The sequence below is a fragment of the Calidris pugnax genome, unplaced genomic scaffold, assembly GCF_001431845.1.
Source record: "Calidris pugnax isolate Ruff unplaced genomic scaffold, ASM143184v1 scaffold196, whole genome shotgun sequence".
Lineage (NCBI taxonomy): Eukaryota > Metazoa > Chordata > Aves > Charadriiformes > Scolopacidae > Calidris > Calidris pugnax.
The window spans coordinates 3,296,076-3,314,546 of NW_015091042.1; the positions used below are offsets into that span (position 1 = coordinate 3,296,076).

At 37.0% G+C, this 18,471-nt stretch overlaps 1 protein-coding gene across 3 annotated transcripts in view; it reads right to left on the reverse strand.

Moving 5' to 3' along the window:
• The window catches only part of KAT6B (K(lysine) acetyltransferase 6B), a 105,928-nt gene that overhangs the window by 47,992 nt on the left and 39,465 nt on the right, over positions 1-18,471 (reverse strand). For all 3 annotated transcript variants that reach the window (XM_014956326.1, XM_014956325.1, XM_014956327.1), the window contains exon 3: positions 3,301-3,409. In XM_014956326.1, coding sequence (XP_014811812.1) covers positions 3,301-3,409 — 109 coding nt within the window. The remainder of the gene's footprint in view (positions 1-3,300; positions 3,410-18,471) is intronic.

Here is an 18,471-nt window from a genome sequence, read left to right on the forward strand (position 1 = left end):
AGTTTGAAGTGTTTCAAATGGTAATTTCCCCCGATTCAATCATCTGACTTTCTTTTAAACCTCAGCAGCATCGATATTTTAATGTAGCACACAAGTTTAACAGATTACTGGAAATTTAGACTTTTGAAAGCTGGCAATTTCCACCAGGAATACATATATAGGCTTACTTTAAAATAAAGTTATTAAAAATTAAACGCTTTAAAACTCATTTGTATCCCTCCCAGTCAGAAAAGGTAAAGATCTGTGATATGTTGATGCCGCAGGAAAAGGTGAGATCAGGGAGTAAAAACAGAACCTCTCACTCCTTTGTGAACGAAGGCAACTCCTTTCACCTGCCCAATTTTGTTTCCTTGTTGCAAATTTGGGCCTTGTTTGTTCTTCAAGGATTTGACAAAACAACTAGTCTTTTAAAAGAACAAGCATCATGTCAGTGACAGCTACGTACAGTGCTAAATTATTACAGTCCTTTCTAAGCATTCTCTGTCCTTACTCCTCTTGATGTTTTCACTGTTCTGCTTTCTGGCCTCCCCTCCATATCTTTGATCTGTAACCCTCTTTCCTTCTCAGCCTAACACGCCATTTGCTTGAAAGAACATTACCCACAGGTATTCTACTTTTACCTCTTTTTCCCCCTTTTTTAAAATATTTATTATACATCCCCAGTAATTCAACTTTTTTTTCCTCCTCTTTCTAAAACTTCAACTCCCTTTTTAAAATCTGTCAGCAGCAGCCCTTTAATCGCTTCTGCACACCTCAATTGGGAAAACAGAAGCAGAGTTCAATTCCAGTTCTCACGTTTATTGATTTTTCAAAATCAAAAGGTAGGGAAAAAAGCAGGAGAGGGGAAGAGGGGTGTAAAAAAAAAAAAAAAAGCTTTCGTAATAGGATTTGTTTTCTCACGTCTGACATCCCTCATTTTACTCCCTTAGAAAATGCCCTGCACACTGCCAAAATACGTTATCCTTCCAAATGCCACAAAATAAGAGTAATATCAATGAAATGTGCAGATAATCCAGATAGTTTCTGCTTTCAGAACGCAGAAGCATTACCTGAAGAGACACGAGCAACTGACACAAAAACATAAAGGAAAGCAGACGTGCCAGTAGTGGGCACTGCAATTTAATCTCTGATCAACTGAACAATTTGCTTGCTGTGCGCAACATGCAATTTCTTTTATGTTTGTTAGACAGCAAGATCAGCTTTGAGATTCACTGCAATGTGCAAAATTACAAATCCAATTACAATAAACCTCCACTTGAGTGGAGTTTTGTTATTTATAAATTGAACTGAGATTGGTTTTTATTTTAGTTAGGCATCAGTAGCTAAAGTTTAACCATCCAGCAATCTGATTGGCAGTCTCAACATTTCATTCTTTATATCCAATACATCTGAGGAACTAATTAAAGATAATTTAGTCTTAATGAGGCAGAGAGAATGTATCAGTGTTAATTCAAATGGAAGCTGATCCATGAAAGTCAAGATTTCCAGTACCAGTGTCTTAGACCTACCAGGGGACTATTACACAAGAGAAAAGAGTAGCTGATATCTAAACTCACCTGACCAATGTGAACTCTGTGTACCACAGTCTAACCAAGCACAAATCCTATTAAATTTCCAAATACTAGAATACAGATTTGAAAATACAGGAAACCTGTAAACCACTAAAGGAAGACCACCGAAAATCTGCAGGGTTTGATTTCATGTACTGGGATGAAAAAGCCACTTCCTTACTTCACCGTTTAATCATTTGCTTAAATATACTAAAAAATACACTGGCTAAAATGCAAATAATCTGTCTGGGGTGACAGATTCAGAAACGCAGAATGAAAAGCATATCCTGATTAACTGAAAACACATTTTTGATCCACACTGTTTTTACTCAAGTACTGGAGTAGCTATCACAGTACCCAAGACAGACTACCTTCAGCACACCTGCACAATGATGATACACATGGACTCTGAACTGAAAGACACCGAAACAATACTTTCACTTCCAGCCTTCTCAAAAGCAGCGCTGGCTTAGGCAGACCCTACCTCTTTGACTTATTTCCCTCCTCAGCACCTCCCTCTTCTTCATTCTGACATAGAAGCTGGTGAGGTTGTACAATGTACCAGACTGGGGAACTGATCAAACTTGTCATCTTTCAACTACCTTTCTTCCTCAAACTGGTTTATATGCAACCAGGTACCAGCACAAAGGGGTGGCTCCAAGCAGTTGGACCTTGCAGCCTGTGACTTCAGGCAGCACCGCTATTTCATCTTTGAGGCAGGATGGAATGGTTTTCATTGCAAGGCTTTACCAGAAGTACTTCTAAATGCAGCTGTAAATTTATGGGAGCAAAACTCTTTTTACTGGCACAGCTAAACAAAAACAGTCCACTCAACCGACAAACTATACTGGCCAAATAACTTGCCTTCCCAGCATAAAGCTGTTTTTCCACATGGGATTTTTTTCAGAATAGCTACACTGAACAGAGTATATTCATATCCAGAACACTACAGTTGTGCCAGAAAAAGCTTTATGGCAAGAGTTGCTGAAGAGATTTGCCCAACTTTCTCAGCCAAATCCCTCTGTGAATCAGGAATAACCTAGGTCAAGAACACATTTGGTATCATCCATACACAACACCTGCACTACACTATTTCATTTTCAAAATTAACCGAGTTGCTCACTTTAAGGGAAGCACCTGCATTAACAGTGCAAGAGCTACTGCAACACATGGGAGCAAGGTACATATGATCAGTAGATTCACTGCCTTCTGCCCGACAAGTAACAGGTGCCCAACAGCTTTAGTATGTTAGTTGACAATATTATTCAAAATCCCACCTAAGTAACAAAAGAATTGTATATAAAAAAATTAATTGGATACACAAGATACGCAACAGCGAAGACGGCTACTCTGTATTATTACAATTATTTATCAGCTGCTGAAATGTTGCAAGTCTGTGCAAGCAAAATTCTTGATCATCATTTGATATCACAATGCAAAACTGAGTTTTCAGATCAAACACAGATCCCATACAATAACAGAATTCCTGTATTTTACAAGCGGGGCTTCCCTATTAATTTACTGAGCAGATCTATACTTTTGGTATAAAGATGAATTCACACCTCTCATTCGTCATTATCCAGATGACAAAATTTTAGTAGAAAAAATAAATCTCTTCTACTCCCCCTTTATTTCAGTTCTCAATTTATGTCTAAAGAGAGGATGACATTGAGAAGTTTAATATTTTTAACACCTTAAGAACAGACTTAAGCATAAACATTTCTAGTATTTGTAAATTCAGCCAACTCACCACTGCTGCCACAGTCTGCACAAGACAACAGCTCTTCTGGTTTTTTTTCACGATTTGATTCTTTCGTTCCCAAACAAAAGCTACATATCGGGATGGGATCAGCTCGTGGCTAGAATTACAAATAAACAGACAAGAGTTAGCTACCATTAAAAAAAAAAACAAACACAACAACAACAACACACCAGAAAAACCAAACCGCACCTTTCTCAGTCGTCTTTTTGTCTTTTCTTTCACTTTTACCTCACATTTTGGTGTACCACACATTAATTACCAAGACAAACATCAATTTCACTAACTTTGGAATAACAAAGTATATTACTTGAACATTTTTCATAAATGTTAAATTGGCCCATGATAAGCAACCTTGTGTACTATTCCATAAGCAACCTTGTGTACTATTCCATAATCCATGTAAACCTCTCCAATACAAGTGATAACAAAAACAAGGAAAAATCAGCCTATTCTTGAACACACACTTTCAGCTCCAGAACACATTTGGTTGTTCTTCAGATATAAGTGCTCAAAGATTAAGATGCAAACTAGCCTTTTTTACAGATTAATATAATTCCTTCCCACAGAAAAAAAAACAGTAACGTTTACAAAAACTCTCAAATTTAAGACATACTTTATTACTTTTTCATCCAATACGACTATCACCTCCCCTTGAAAATACGTTTTAGGGTAAAAACACTGGATTCAACATATCATATTCAACATACCTGCATCATCCAAAATATCAATGTATAAATGCCTACTTAGAAGTATCTGTAAACAGATCTGTAACAAATAAAATGATGTGCAACTACTTTTTCAAGTGGGATACTCAAATAAGACTACCTTCCCAGACTGGTTCGTAGCAGCTATCATCACATCAACTCAAAAATTGCAATAGGTAAATCTGGAAACTAGGAATTGGAGAGAGAAACTAAGTGATGCTGCTAGTTTGATATATCAAAGTAATTATTCATTGTTTTCATGTTCAATTTTTACATTTCCTCTCTACGCCACAATGCTTCAAAAGCTGACAGACTACCTTCATTTGACCTACAAATCTATATTCCATTATAATTCTGGGAAGTAGGAAATGCTTGTTTTAAGGGTATTCTTGAGAAGGCATCAGTTCCATGTAGGTGTGCTCTTATACCTCAACACAAAATACTACAGAAATACTCAAACTAGGTTAATATTATTGAGCTTTAGGAACAAAAGTCCTCTGTGGTTCTTTGTCATACCAAGACCCCTGTTATAGATTATATGGATAGCTGAAATATTAAATTGCTACCTGGACAAAATTAATCATTGAAGCTATGAAGCTGGCAGCTTTCCAATTCAGTCATGCTTCAAAAATTTCTAAAAAAATTTATATTCTTTGTGAGTTTTGGCAGGACAGCATTGAATGAGTTAGTAATTCTACAGGTGGGAAAGGATATACCAATTACCTGCAGAATTTTTCACCTCCAAGTTAAAAACAGCATATATACAAATAAAAGAAAATGAGCTAGTTCCTATTCTTGCCAGTAAGATAATTCAACAGATCCGTCCCATCATTATATTTTTAAACAGATTTGTATTTGGAGGAAAATGACATTAACAAAAAATACAAAAACGACACCACTAATCATCAGCAGAAAAACGGTCTGGAGCTATCCAAACACAACTGTTCACTTGCAGCATCTTGTGGACATTTCTTAACTGCTACTTAAAGCTTAATACAGACAGTTTTAAAAGAAAGATTATTCCTCTAGTGGAATCGAGTAAAAATCTCCTCTTGGCAACCATACCATTCTCATTCCCTTTGATATAACAGTGCTTTAGCCATTTCAGAAAGGCTTGCTCTGATAAATAATTTACAAAACATCACATATCATTCACGTAATGAAACAAATCCAGGTCCACAATCTCATTTATCTTTCCAAGATTTTTTTTCTTGCTGTAGGAAAAGACATGGCCATTAGCCAACATTCATTTACTTCCCTATTTCAAACCCGCCCCCAACTCCCCCCCCCTTTTTTTTTTTGTTTTTAACTGAAGGTAAAATAAAGGACAAAGGTTGTTGGCAGTTCAGGGCTACAAAGACTGATGTTCCCATACCAAACCTAATAATAGAGAGCTTGCAAATCCTATCACTTCACACACAAGTTTTCAAGAAACTTACAGGCTCCAGCATATATTTTTAAGCAATTTACATTAATAACTGTATTACTGGGTCTGATCTCTGAGCTACTGAAAGTTAAGAATACATCCTTGTCAGCACAGCAAACAAAACATCGTTTCATATTGCTTTAGCTTGCACAGTCAAGGCAAAACTCACTTCATACTGGTAGTATTATTTCTGGCTCACAACTGTCTCAATTAGGATAAACTAAGTAGGTTTTGCGCTGAGTTTTTGTGTGTTTTGAGGGGGGGGTTGTGTTTGGTTTTTTTGGGGTTTTTTTTTTAGTTTGGGTTTGTGGTTTTTTTTGACTGGGTCAGAATGTAATCCAAACAGGAATGCATCTCCTACCTGTATCGCTTTTCTTAATCACTAGTTTCTCTTCGAAAATATAGCAATCTGGTATCATTATCTTCTGAAAACAATGATTAGTCACTAAGGTTAATTCAATTTCATCTCTTACAGGAACTAGTATGGCTAGTAATTCAACACTGCAAAATTTTATACCAGATGAACTAGCAATATTTGTCTTGTTAGTCAACCTCTGTTTAAAAGGAAAATATCTTTTTCATCTAATATTTAAGAATGACATTAATAACTGTGTTACAAAAACTGCTACAGTATTGCGTCTGCTCTGTCCCTGAAGATAGGACTGAATAATGTTTATCCTGTAACATACTATTACTTCTTCAACAGAGCCAATGCATTGAAAATAATTTTTCTTTCTTTCTTTTAATTTTGGGAACAAGGTAAACTACAACTTTCAAAAGGGTTTAGTTTTCTAGGTCACTAGAAATTGTACATCCAAGTTTAAAAGGCTGCCCTGTTTCAATAACTGCATATCCAATTGCAGTAATGGCAAATTTGCAGAAATTCATACATTACGCCAACACTCAAAAACTGAAGCTTTACAAAAAGCAGTCAGGCAATGGGATTTATTTTCTCCTGTTTTTTTATTTTACTTTCCAATTAGAAACTGAACAATACTTATTTAAGCATCATACATCCAACTGTCATAGTCAATCAATCCTTTAAAACATCCTACATCCAACCACCACACTCCATCAATCCTCTAAATAGCCTTAAAACCAAGTACTATATTGTGATATTTTGACTGTCATCAGTACTTTTTTGGCTCAGAAACCCTTGCAATGCACACAGTGTGATCATCTGCCACAGTTCACATCCTTAATTGCTGACAATAAGTAGAAAAGCGAGGATTACGTTGTAAAATACAGTATATAATTTTCTAAACTATATATGAGTTTGTATTACTTTACACTGACAAATGAATTATTAGAGTTTGGTAGGAGATACCTATTTAATCCTGCTACATACAGTACAAACGTTAAACCAAGCATTATTTTTAACATTTACAATAGGAAGTCTCAAATGTATCCCCCGTTCCCTTCCTGCAAAAATGTAGAGGCACAATTATAAACAACCACTGACTGCAGCTGATCAGGACATTGTCATAAAAGCCGTGTGAACCAGCAAAGCTTTGCAGGTACGAAGAGACTGGCTGACTAAAGAGAGTTATCACAGGCTATTCAGCGGGCCCCAGTCAGAGTCTCTGCTTAAAGCAGCGTATAAACCTTTGCTCTGATCTCAGAATGCACCACCTTCCTACACAGGGCACCAAAAAAGACAAGGGAAAAAGTAAGTTCCCAACAAAAAGTTAGTCCCAAGAAGAATTTGGTATACCAGATACACTATGATTTTTTTTGTGCTGCACAAAAGACCCCATAAACAAACCAGAACTATCAGAAAAAGTACCATAATCAAGTGCCTGCCATTAAGTACCTAGAAAGAAAGACTTAAGACCATCAGGTGGTCAAATCTGAAAGTGACTGCCTTTCATCAGGAGGGAAATGCAAACCCATTAATGATTTCGCCTCAGTGTGCCTATATATCCTCAACATATCCTCAACCTGAGTTGAGGATACGTAAAAAAAAAGGAAATGTGAGTTTCAACTATTTAGCATAGTTTCCAAGTTTTGAAACTTTAAGGACCCCACTATCCTTACTGCTTTCTCACATTCTTCGAATCTACTGCAAACTTTGAGATTGGTCCACACAAAACTCATACTAATTTAGAACTAACAGCATAGTGCTAGCATTTAGCTAAACTAGTGCAGTTTACATATTTAAGTGAAGACCTGCAAACAATAAACTATTTCTTTTATTTATTTTAATGAATCACACCTACCTATTTTGAGAAATTAACAGGCTTTGCCACCGCATAAAATGAATCTTTGGTAGAAATTCAGCAGGACTTCTATTACTTTTTGTCAAAATCTGTCTCAAAACGCTGACAAAAAAACCATTTTTTTCCCTACTCTAGTTTCTGTGCTTGTGGAATTTACATGCTCATCTAACCACATTTATAATTCCCATAAAATTCTTAGAGCATTTAGCATGTTCTAGCATCCCACGCCCCCAAAAGTCATATTGATAGGTCCTGAAAAGTCTTAATTTTGAGTATGCAAAGTTACCCACAACTACAAATCCCAGTGAAAGCAATGAGATTACTATTTGCATTACTATAGTGCTCCGAGGCTTTAAACAGATTGTCTGAAAACTGTTCAGCATTAGCTGTGTACACACAATTATGGTTTTAAGTGCTAGTCTCATTAAATGTTATACACACATTAAAAGAAATGACAAGTTTCACAGACACTGCCAAGAAATGTGAGTTTGAATAGTAAACCAAAAAACTTGACTATTCACATTTGCAACAATGCCTCTTCAGAAACACCTCAACATCATCTGACAACCTGCTGGAAGACACATCCTTATGCACGATACACAAATATTAGATATCCATTTTATCTAGATAGAATAGAAAGAACATGCAAGTAATTTCAGGGTTAACAGGACAGAGAAGCAAATTTTATTGAAAATGGGAACTGCCATGACCTTCACTAGTGATCCACTGTTCCAGTCCCAATCTTTACCCTACTTCAATTACTTAATTATTTACAGTCTTAGGAAGGACAGAAGCATCAAGCTTGCTTTCTCAGAATACCTACGTTTTCACAAAGCACCTTCATGGGCTATCTGCTCCTTTTTTGCTTTGACCATCACATCATAGTTTGAAAAACTGATGAAAAACTATCAAAATTTCTTGTCTTTGAAAAAGAAATACCACCAGTAGCATCTCTAAATAGCGCTTTTAAAAAAATTAATATTGAAAAACAAAAACTGAATGAGCCACAGGTACTAATTTCTAGTCTTAAGCTCCTGAAGCAGTTGCTCTTGGTCACAATCAAGGCAAGGTATAATGAGTGCTTTCAGCTGCAAATCCCCTTACTGTACCCATCCCATGGGTAAAAATACCCGAGTTTACTTTCCACATCTGAAAAAAAAAAAATCTATCATGTTTCAGGAACTAGTTATTATAAAGTTATGTTAAACTTCCATTTTTTAAAACAACTTCTCAATGACAACTGCCCAGTGGATCCCATGTTACCTCTACAGTACCACAAAGGTATCACAAGGTAAAAAGCACACGCTAATTCAAATGATGACAAAAACATGCTGAGAGGCTATTGTTGCACAAGCATGAAAACATTACCACAAACCTTACCATAGCAGCTATACATTCAGAGAGTCTAAAGCAAAAGCCAGTACAACAGCAGTTCCAAGAAAAAAAAAGAGGACAGTCCTGTGTGCCAATTTTTTTTATTACACCTTCAAGTCAATAAATTACATAAACAGTGCGTGTTGAGGAAGAGCCACAGTCTGAAGCTTCTCCTCTTCCCCCAAAAGAGTATCTTCACTGCTAGAATACAGGTTCATGCTCTCTTTTGCTCTATGAAATTCCTATTTCTGTTCTACACAGTGACTTCCTCTGCTCACATCCCCCTCCTGTATTTTCAAAGGGTATGTCTGTATGGGAATTATGATATACAGTGCGACTTTAAGAGGTAAATAAATTATCCAAAACTGATAAGTTTTAAATCCTTCATGTCCTCCTGGATTCACATGCCCCAAAGGCATCTAACTGCAACAGTGGTACTAGGTTTCAGAGTTCAAAATGCATTCGTGCAGGTCCACGACCTCCCCTTTGTGTGCCCGCATAGAGCCATCAGTGGACGACTGGTCAAGAAGATTGCGAGAGCACATGTATAAAAACTGTCTCAAATAATGTTCTTCAATTGTCCTCTTGGAAACTGGAAATCTCACTTCCATCATCCACTCCTGATAAGTGGGGAACTCCTGAAAGAGCATCCAAATTGACACATTTCTAGACGTACAGCAGGAGGGGGAGCACTCTCCCACCTCAGCCTGTGAGAAAACACTGGTTGCTTAAACTGGCTTAAGAACTCTATTCACCCAAGCACACCAGTTCCCTTGCAAACCTGAGCTGAAACCATGTATGCAGAGCATATGCTAAATTATTCCTAGTTTTTTCATTGTTCTTCACCTAATAATTCCTTGTAATATCCTTACAACAACTGGGGTTTTTTGTGTTTTGGTTTTTTTTAAAGCCATGACTTGCCTCTTCTTCCTTCCCACCCTGAAAAATATGGTCAAGTCTACAAAGCAAACTTGTACATTTAGAAATTTCTCTCCCAGAGTATTTTAACTGCATCTTACAGGAAAATATATCACCTACATCCCTGGACACAATGCATCTGTCCCACTTGAACACAGCTCCCCCACATCATTTGATGTGCCTTGCGTATTAACCCCATCAGTCAACAAGCATCTGTACAGCTGATGGAACTGGACAGACAAAAAGCTAACCTGCATCTTGTTAAACAAGCACTTGTCACGAGGCAGACATGTATAAAATAACATACACTACTAGACAGTTTTCTAAATACAATTTCTATTTTTAAGTTACTGAAAGGAGCATTCCTGCTCCCTCTTCCAGACCGGGAAACAATATAACCTAGAACAGGGGAGTTTGCAACAATTACTGATTAGGAAACAGAATGCAACTTCAGGCTTCAAACGTCTCTTTTCCCTGCAATATGGAAAATACATTGAAGTCAAATTCCATTTCAACTTAGACTTCTGTTAGTTCCTATAATAGTATAAGATAGCAGAAACAAAACCAAAACTAATTTCAGTTTATTAAAGTTGCTTCAGCTGTACTCAAGAAACCAACTTGGATTAGTCCTCTGCATAGTGAATATCGCTAAACATGCCAGGAAGAAACAACCCTGATGAAAAAAGCCATAAAACCTGCACAGAAATACACACATGCACACATGTACCTTTTCTAGAATGGGTTTTATTCATTTACCCCGGTCCTCTTAAGTTCACATCAAGTCAAACTACACTGAACAATTTAAAAATCCACTTTCGTTGAAAAACCACCCAAAGCACAGGACACATCTGGAGAGGGGTGCAAAGCAGTAGTGAAAAAACTCTGCTCCCTTCTTTCACATTCTGCAAGGTACCCTTGGGAAATTAATGCAAAACATATTTGTAAGATTTCCAAACTTTTTGGCATGGAATCCATCGTTTCTTATCACATGTACATACAGCTGTTTGAATAGGATTGCATTTTCTAACCCCAAATTCCACCTGTTACTGCAATGCAACTGGGATGAAACAGACAATTCACAGACCATTATCCCATGGGCATGTAAATTTTTACATGCTTTAAGGAAAAGTATTGCTTTCAAGCAGGTTGAAAAACCTCCAGTATGAAAAGCACACACTTCATTGCCATAATATTATGTTTACTCAGATGTTTGTATATATGCATATTTTTATTCATAACTTATTACCAAAGTCATCCTACATAAATGTGTATAATATGTTTGCAGTGTGGCACGGGATAATTATTAGTTGTCTTGATGCTAATTGCTCAGGGAAAATGTTTAATTGCATATTAAATTGATCATATGCATATTTTATTTAGTTTACTCTTTGGGGCAAGTTTACTGCCAGCACTATGTAGATTTGAGTAGCACTATACTAAGAACAGAAGTAGGGCTTCATGAGACTGGGCTAGAGTTTGAATTGCAATTTTAAATAAAACAAGCAGAGCCCTGTTCTACTTCAAGATGAAGCAGCTGAATTTCTGCACAAAGTAACAAAAAATAGCCTGCCTAGTGGCTTCACATATCTGAAGGGGAAATATTAGGACCAAAGCAAACTTAGTAAGGCTGCAAATTCTAGAACCTGACAGGGGATTACGAGACAATTATTTCCTTACGTTTCTTCCACTGATGTGATTAAGAAACAGAAGCTTTAAATAAAGAGAGCCATGGTTTGGTTTTGTTGTGTTGAGGGTTTTTGTTTGCTTTTTGTTGTTTATTTTTTTAAAAAATAGATTTAGTTTTAACACATGAATATAACTTGACAGTATTTCCACTTGAACAATTATTTTAAGAGCAGATGTAATAAAAATAATGTCACTGTAAATAACACAGTTGCTTCTCTTACTGAGGCCTAAGTATTAGAGAACTGACATGGTTAAACACCTGTATTCCTACAGGCAACAAGTGACAGCAGCTGGGTGACTGACCTTTCTGTTGCTGAATGAATGGATTTCATTTGGTAAAACCACTGACACTAAGATACTACTCTACAAGGTGAGCTACAGAGCAATACAAGTAATAAAAATATTTTTTTTTTTCATGCATTTATTTATTTCAAAATAGTAATTCCTGGCCTCCTTTTTCAACAGGGAGAAAGCTGGACAAATAGCCGATTAAATGCTAACAGCTTCATTTCCTCCCCCCTACAGGAATTGAACTTTATTCTTTAGAGAAGAAAATCAGTTTATTCAACAACCAAGACACTGAAATCACTTGCAGGTGTTTGCTTTTACAAGCCATCGCTCAAGACACAATGCCACTGAAAATCTGCCAGATTCGTAAAGTACATACAGTGTATTTTATACAAGACCTAGAAGAATAGCAGTTTTCACTTGATCAAGTACAGAAAACCATGGCAGAAGGGCAATAAAGGTGAATAGGCAGAGTAGCCTTATACCACAGGGAGTTACCCAAGAGGCTGGCATTTTAAACAAATGAAACAGACTGCTATATTAGTCCCTCCTCCTTTGTATGTACAGGTAACGTTCAGTATTGACGAACTGCAGAAATTACCTTCCCAAACAAAATATAATTTTATAATTAAAAACCCAGATTGCTGTAGTGCATTTTACAAATAGAGTAGAATTCTCTCCATTAGAATATAATAAAGCACTTTTAACTAGCCATGCTATGTAAACCAGAGCTCAAACAGCTCAGAACAAAGCCAGTAAATATTTCACAGATTAGCTTTTCTAAGAAAGGTTTCCAAGTAGGCCTATTAAAGTTAAATGAAAGTCTCTTGAAGCTGGGGGAAAAAAAAAATGCAGCAATTTGTATTGCATGGCTTCTGGAAACAGATCTACTCAGCCTCTTAAACCTTGCTTTAAATCTGTCTTCTACGCTATTTTGAAACCTGTAGTATCAAACAAAACCCATGAAATCTAAGAGGCCATTCTCTGTCCTACCAATAAATTGCCATATTACTCAGGGAAAATCTACGAGTCCTAGCATCAGAATTCATACAATAGAAAAAGAATGAAAGGATAGCAGAACAGTCATAGCAAAGTTAATTCAGCCAAGAGCTTGCTTACTACAATATAGTGAGTGATTTTTAAACAGTGCTTCAAGGTGGTTATGCTCTGCCTCGAAAATGACAACTGTATTGCCAATAGCCTACAGAAGGTGATGAGAAACTTCCACTCCAACAAAAAAGCAAAACTGAAGGCAATGAAATATTAAGAAATCATCACTTAGCAGATCAATCTAGCAATACTACTGGACCATGCCCAAGTTTGAAACTGAAGTCTTTCACCATCAACCTCCCTCCACCACTGACAGGATTATTTAGTGTAACAGGAAGCTGTTCCTGTTCACTTCCATTCAGCAACACAACTAAGTAATGAAATAACCTGTACCTACAACATCATTCACAGTTAAGGGCCACTGCCCATTGAAACAGAAGTCTTATCTGTAATACTCAAGCTACTTTCAATGCAAGTTTTGTTTTGCAGCACAACCACAAAAACATTGTTCTTTTACCTAATTCCAAATGAGTGAAGAGCATAGTTGGGACAAGACACATGGATAAACTCACATAAGACATACTGCAGGAATCACTTCATGAGAACATTTTCCGTGCAGAGATTTTTTTCCCTTGCCTCTTCCTTCATGTACATGAGAAAATGCGATATCCCAATGGAAACAGAGAAGCAGCATGAGAAGAGCTACCCTGTATAACTCACTGACAGTCTTTAGGACTGCATTAACCTGTAAGGCCAAGGGACAAGTAAACAAGTAGGTCAATTTTTCACTTCGTGTACTCACTGTTCAGCTGTTTTAGCACTAGCAGATAAATATAACAAAATTCTGACCTTGATCTCTTGCAAGGAAGCCTGCAATTCTGATCCCTACAGACTACGTATTTTAGGCTCCATTATAGACTAGTGTGAGAAAAATATCTCCCTTAACCAGCCAGAAGTAGCAAGCAGACAGTGGATCCCAAGGCACAAGCAAGGAGATTAGCTATACACTGCTATTTCTTAACAGTCTAAATCAAAGTATTATTTACAGCTCTTGTCCTTTGGTGCCTTAACTCTCCAGTATTTAAAATGCTTACAAATAAGCATCTATGCTTACAGCATAAGAATGTCATCAATTTAGTGAAAACAAAAAATTACATGTGGCTTTCTTTAACAGCAAAGCTAATTTAAATGAGTAATTATATTTAGGATGAGCAGAGTATCTCTATCAATTTTTGAAAAATGCAGGCATTTGTGAAATATCAATTAAGTGATGCAAATCAGAATTTTTAAAGTGTGAAGAAAAGGTTTTGAAAAGTACTTGTCTAAAACGAGGATCACTTCAGTAACAGCCTATAAAGAATTCTGTATAACCCAACCTTCAGAAAAGACCCTTTCCCTCCCTCTACTTTGCAGCTTACAACATAACCTAAAGGCCTTCATTACTAACAAGAAGTCTTGTTAACCAAGTCAACACCTGAAACACCTTGGAATTTTCAGAACATAATTTAAATGTAGATTTCTTGAAAACAAACATACAAAACCCCCCAAACCAACAAACCAAAAGCAAAACAAAACCTTGCAGTATAAATTATATAGAAAGCCCTCTGGAGACTTAGAATTCTGGTTGAGATACTGACTCTGCAGCTGTCTGAGAGCTCTGCCACTGATGTCAATGCAATTCGGATATAATGTGTAATTCCTCTAATTTAACTTCTTGCAAAAATGCCTTTGAATATGCCATTTGAAGGGTGCTCAGCTTTAAGCAAACAACTATAAATTTTACTGTTTGGGAAATAAGACATACTTGCATGCCAAGCAAGTTTCCTTAAAGTTTATTTGAACCCAAATGCAAGGTTCACATTAACTGACCGATAAAAAAATACATACATTTCATGTTCCAACCGTAATCAGGTAATGTATATACTAGTTAATAGAAAGCATTCTAAAGTTTCTTGATCTGACCAGAGTGCCTTCTACCACTGCCAAATAAATAAAAAGTATGATCTAGTTATTCCACATACACCAAAATAGTTTCATGATAGCCCAATTAATCATGAACATAACTTTTCAGACATTACATAATTTCACACAGACTTGCTTTAGCGCCTGCCAAAGAAAACAACAATTTGTATAAGAAATAAATCTACACTTGAAGAGAGATGACAGTGACAGAACACGATGAGAGGAAGAAAGGGGCGGGGGGGAAGGAAGGAAGGGGAAAGTATTAATATCGCACAAAAACCCCTGTAAAATTTTATTACTCAAAACATAGCAAAGCTGGAAGTTTAGAAGCCAAAATACACGAACGAAGTAAGCCAAGCAACTGAAAGCAACTTTTCATTCTAATCTTTCTTATTTTTTTTAAATGACAGACTATTTTTTGAAATGATGTTTGATAGAACTTCAGGAACACAAACCTAAGTCACACATCTTATTCTGTAACACTTATCTGAGACTAGGAATCTTCCTCTAATAACAGTGGGTGTATCTCTCATCTGGGACACATCTAGTAATACTCGGGTCAAGCACAGATCACTTTTATATTTCAGCAAAAGTCACAGATTTACATTTCCAATCTGCCAATAAATTAATATGCACTTAATTCAAATTATATGTTCCAAACATATACAATGAAAGCCAGATGTAAAGAAAGTAAAAAATCAATTTTTCCTGGTAACATGTTTTCAATCCCCACTGTAGGCCCCTCTGATAACACATTCAAACCCCAAATGGCCAAGACACTCTGATAAAATAATGACTACAGAGACAAACATAAGAGTTGATTTAGGAAACAAAAAGGCGGGGGGGGAGGGGGACATGGACATGACACCTGACCAGGAATTAAATTGATATTGCAGAATTTCAGCTCCTCTAAGGGTTTACAGCATGTACCTAATCACCTCAGTCACAACACAGACACGCAAACGTGGGACTCCGCTCTATGACACACAACAAATCCACAAGGTAAATCTATGAAACACCTATGTATTGATAGATACATTTATACAGGGACCAGTTTGCTTTTCTTCCATTAAAAAGGGAAGAGGGAGGTGGTGGAAGAGGCCACATTTCCAGTCATTTAGGACATGTGTAAAGGTATTATTTTTCTATTCCTCTTATATTCGATATTTTCAATGAAGGAGAGAGAACAGGGCTGTTCTTTGGTGCTGGCTGGGAGACTTGAAGGCCGCGCACAATGCCTGCCAGGTTCCGATGCTCTGTAGCAGGAATTCCACAGTTTGTACACCGAGTGGGGAGCAGGCAGAAAGGACAAGTGCTTTTGCATCACAACAACAGAACACTTCATGTTACTAGCCACTCAGTACAGATTTCATTAAATTTAGACCAAGTTTGTTTAGCAAGACCACAAAGTGCATACTAAGGAACAAAGAATGAGCTCTGAAGAGTATTTTCCTTGAAAGACAAGTCAAGCCATGAGTGGTTTATGACATTGGCTTACACAGTCTATTCCCCTTAAATGCTTTTTTAAAAGGGTTCATTATACCTGAGAAAACAAATTTGCACTTGTAAGATATCTGTAAGATAATAGTTATCACTGCTGCTGTTCAGGAAAATGAATGAGCCTTAGCAATTTCTCTACTGAATTCTTCACAACAGCAACCCCCTTCCTTCTCTGGGGAAATTCACGGGTTGTAGTTCTGCTACTACTGACTACTAAACACAACTCTCCTCTTCTCTCTTCCCTTCTCCTCCTGTCCATCAATGAATCAATAGAAATACAGTTAAAATGCACTCCTGAAGAACACCATAACTACAGTTTCTTTATCTTCTGCTTTCACAGTGGGGGCAACAGTCCCTCTTTTCCCAGTGCCGTGGAGTAAGAAAACTTATTCCCACACACCAGCAAAACTCGCCTCACCATGAAAGAGTCAAGAATTTCTACTATTAGGAAAAGTGGCCCTCAAAAGGTCTCTCTTCAAATCCTGTATCAGTGACAGCCCACACAACCTGCAGATTTATATACCTTATATCATTGCAATTTAATTAGTCTGTGTTCCTATGAGCACAATTACAACCTTGACAGTTCCTCACTGCAGTTTACTGTTTGAAGTATGCTGAAGGCTGATAAGAAATTAAAACTTTGTTACATTTTATATCCCACACCCCTCGCCACATTAAAAATAAGGCAAAGAACATCTCTATACCAGAAGCCACCAGTAGAGAAAACAGCAGCCGTAAGACAAATTTGCTGTTAATAGCGTGATTCTGTGTTTCCTAACACCTTTTCTCTCCCAGAAGCTCAAGGGAAAGAAACTGCACTGTAACATTCCCAAAACATCAATGATGAGATCTTAAACGCATTCACAATATGAAATGCCACCTTATGGATGATAGGGAAAAAAAAATATGGATACAACTATGTATGTTCTCCTAAATATTCAATTCTAAACACAAAAGCATTTAAGGTCTGGAAAAAATAAATTTAAACCAAAAATGCATAACTTCTGCTTTAAGATAGGCATCTCTTCAAAATAAATAAATTTAAAAAAACAAAACCCACCACCTCCCTTACCCCCCAAAAAACCCCATCATAGACCACAGATATAGGAAACACCATCTACTCCTTCACAACAAATACCCACAGGTACAGAAGGGAGTAGAAAAGTTAGGACATCTGGCAAATTCATATTCATTACTTTTTTTTTTTGCATCTTGTCATCTTCTCCATTATAGTTGCAAGAGAAAAGATATTGAAAGAGACTTTTTCTACATTGTAAGGCTTCTGTTTCCTGGGAGAAAGTGCTGTTCTTGTGCCCATAATCATACCTAATCACACAGTATAGTCACTACTCCAACACTGCTTTCTAGGAAAAAATAATCAAGGCTTTCACTTCGACATGTTTTGCAGAATTTGCTGACATAGTATCCTCTAGAGCATCTGCACTGCTTGGTGGGGAAAGGTGGAGTGGAAGCGGAATGGAATACTGCAGTCATCCGCTTCGGCAAAAGGTCCTTCCCGTACAAATCTATACAGCCTTCTGACACCATTACCTCCTAAATTCTCTGTCTTTTCCCCAGAATACCTCTGTTGAATCATTCCTGTAAGGAAGTACAATGCACTTCTATGTTCTGGAGAAGAAAGAGAAAAATTCACAGTAGAAAATAAATTGATGTCAAGTCAGACAACGGGGAAACACAGCAAATCAGTATCATTGAGTTCTGAACACTGCCAAGGACGGAGGTTCAACAATCTCTCTAGGCAGCCTCCTGACGTTTTCAGGAATACAATCCTTCTACTATCATAAGCACCTTCTCTAAAAGCTTGAAATCTCTGAATTCAAACAGAAATAAGAATCACATACAACCTACCAGCAAACGGATTACAATGACACCACCCGACAGAGTTGCATAAGATTTCAGAGCCATAGTTGCAACTTTTGCTTATACAGAGGCATAAATCTATTACTGCGCTAGTTAATTCCCCATTCCCCCAATTAACTGTATTGCCACTACAATGGACAGCAGAACAGAG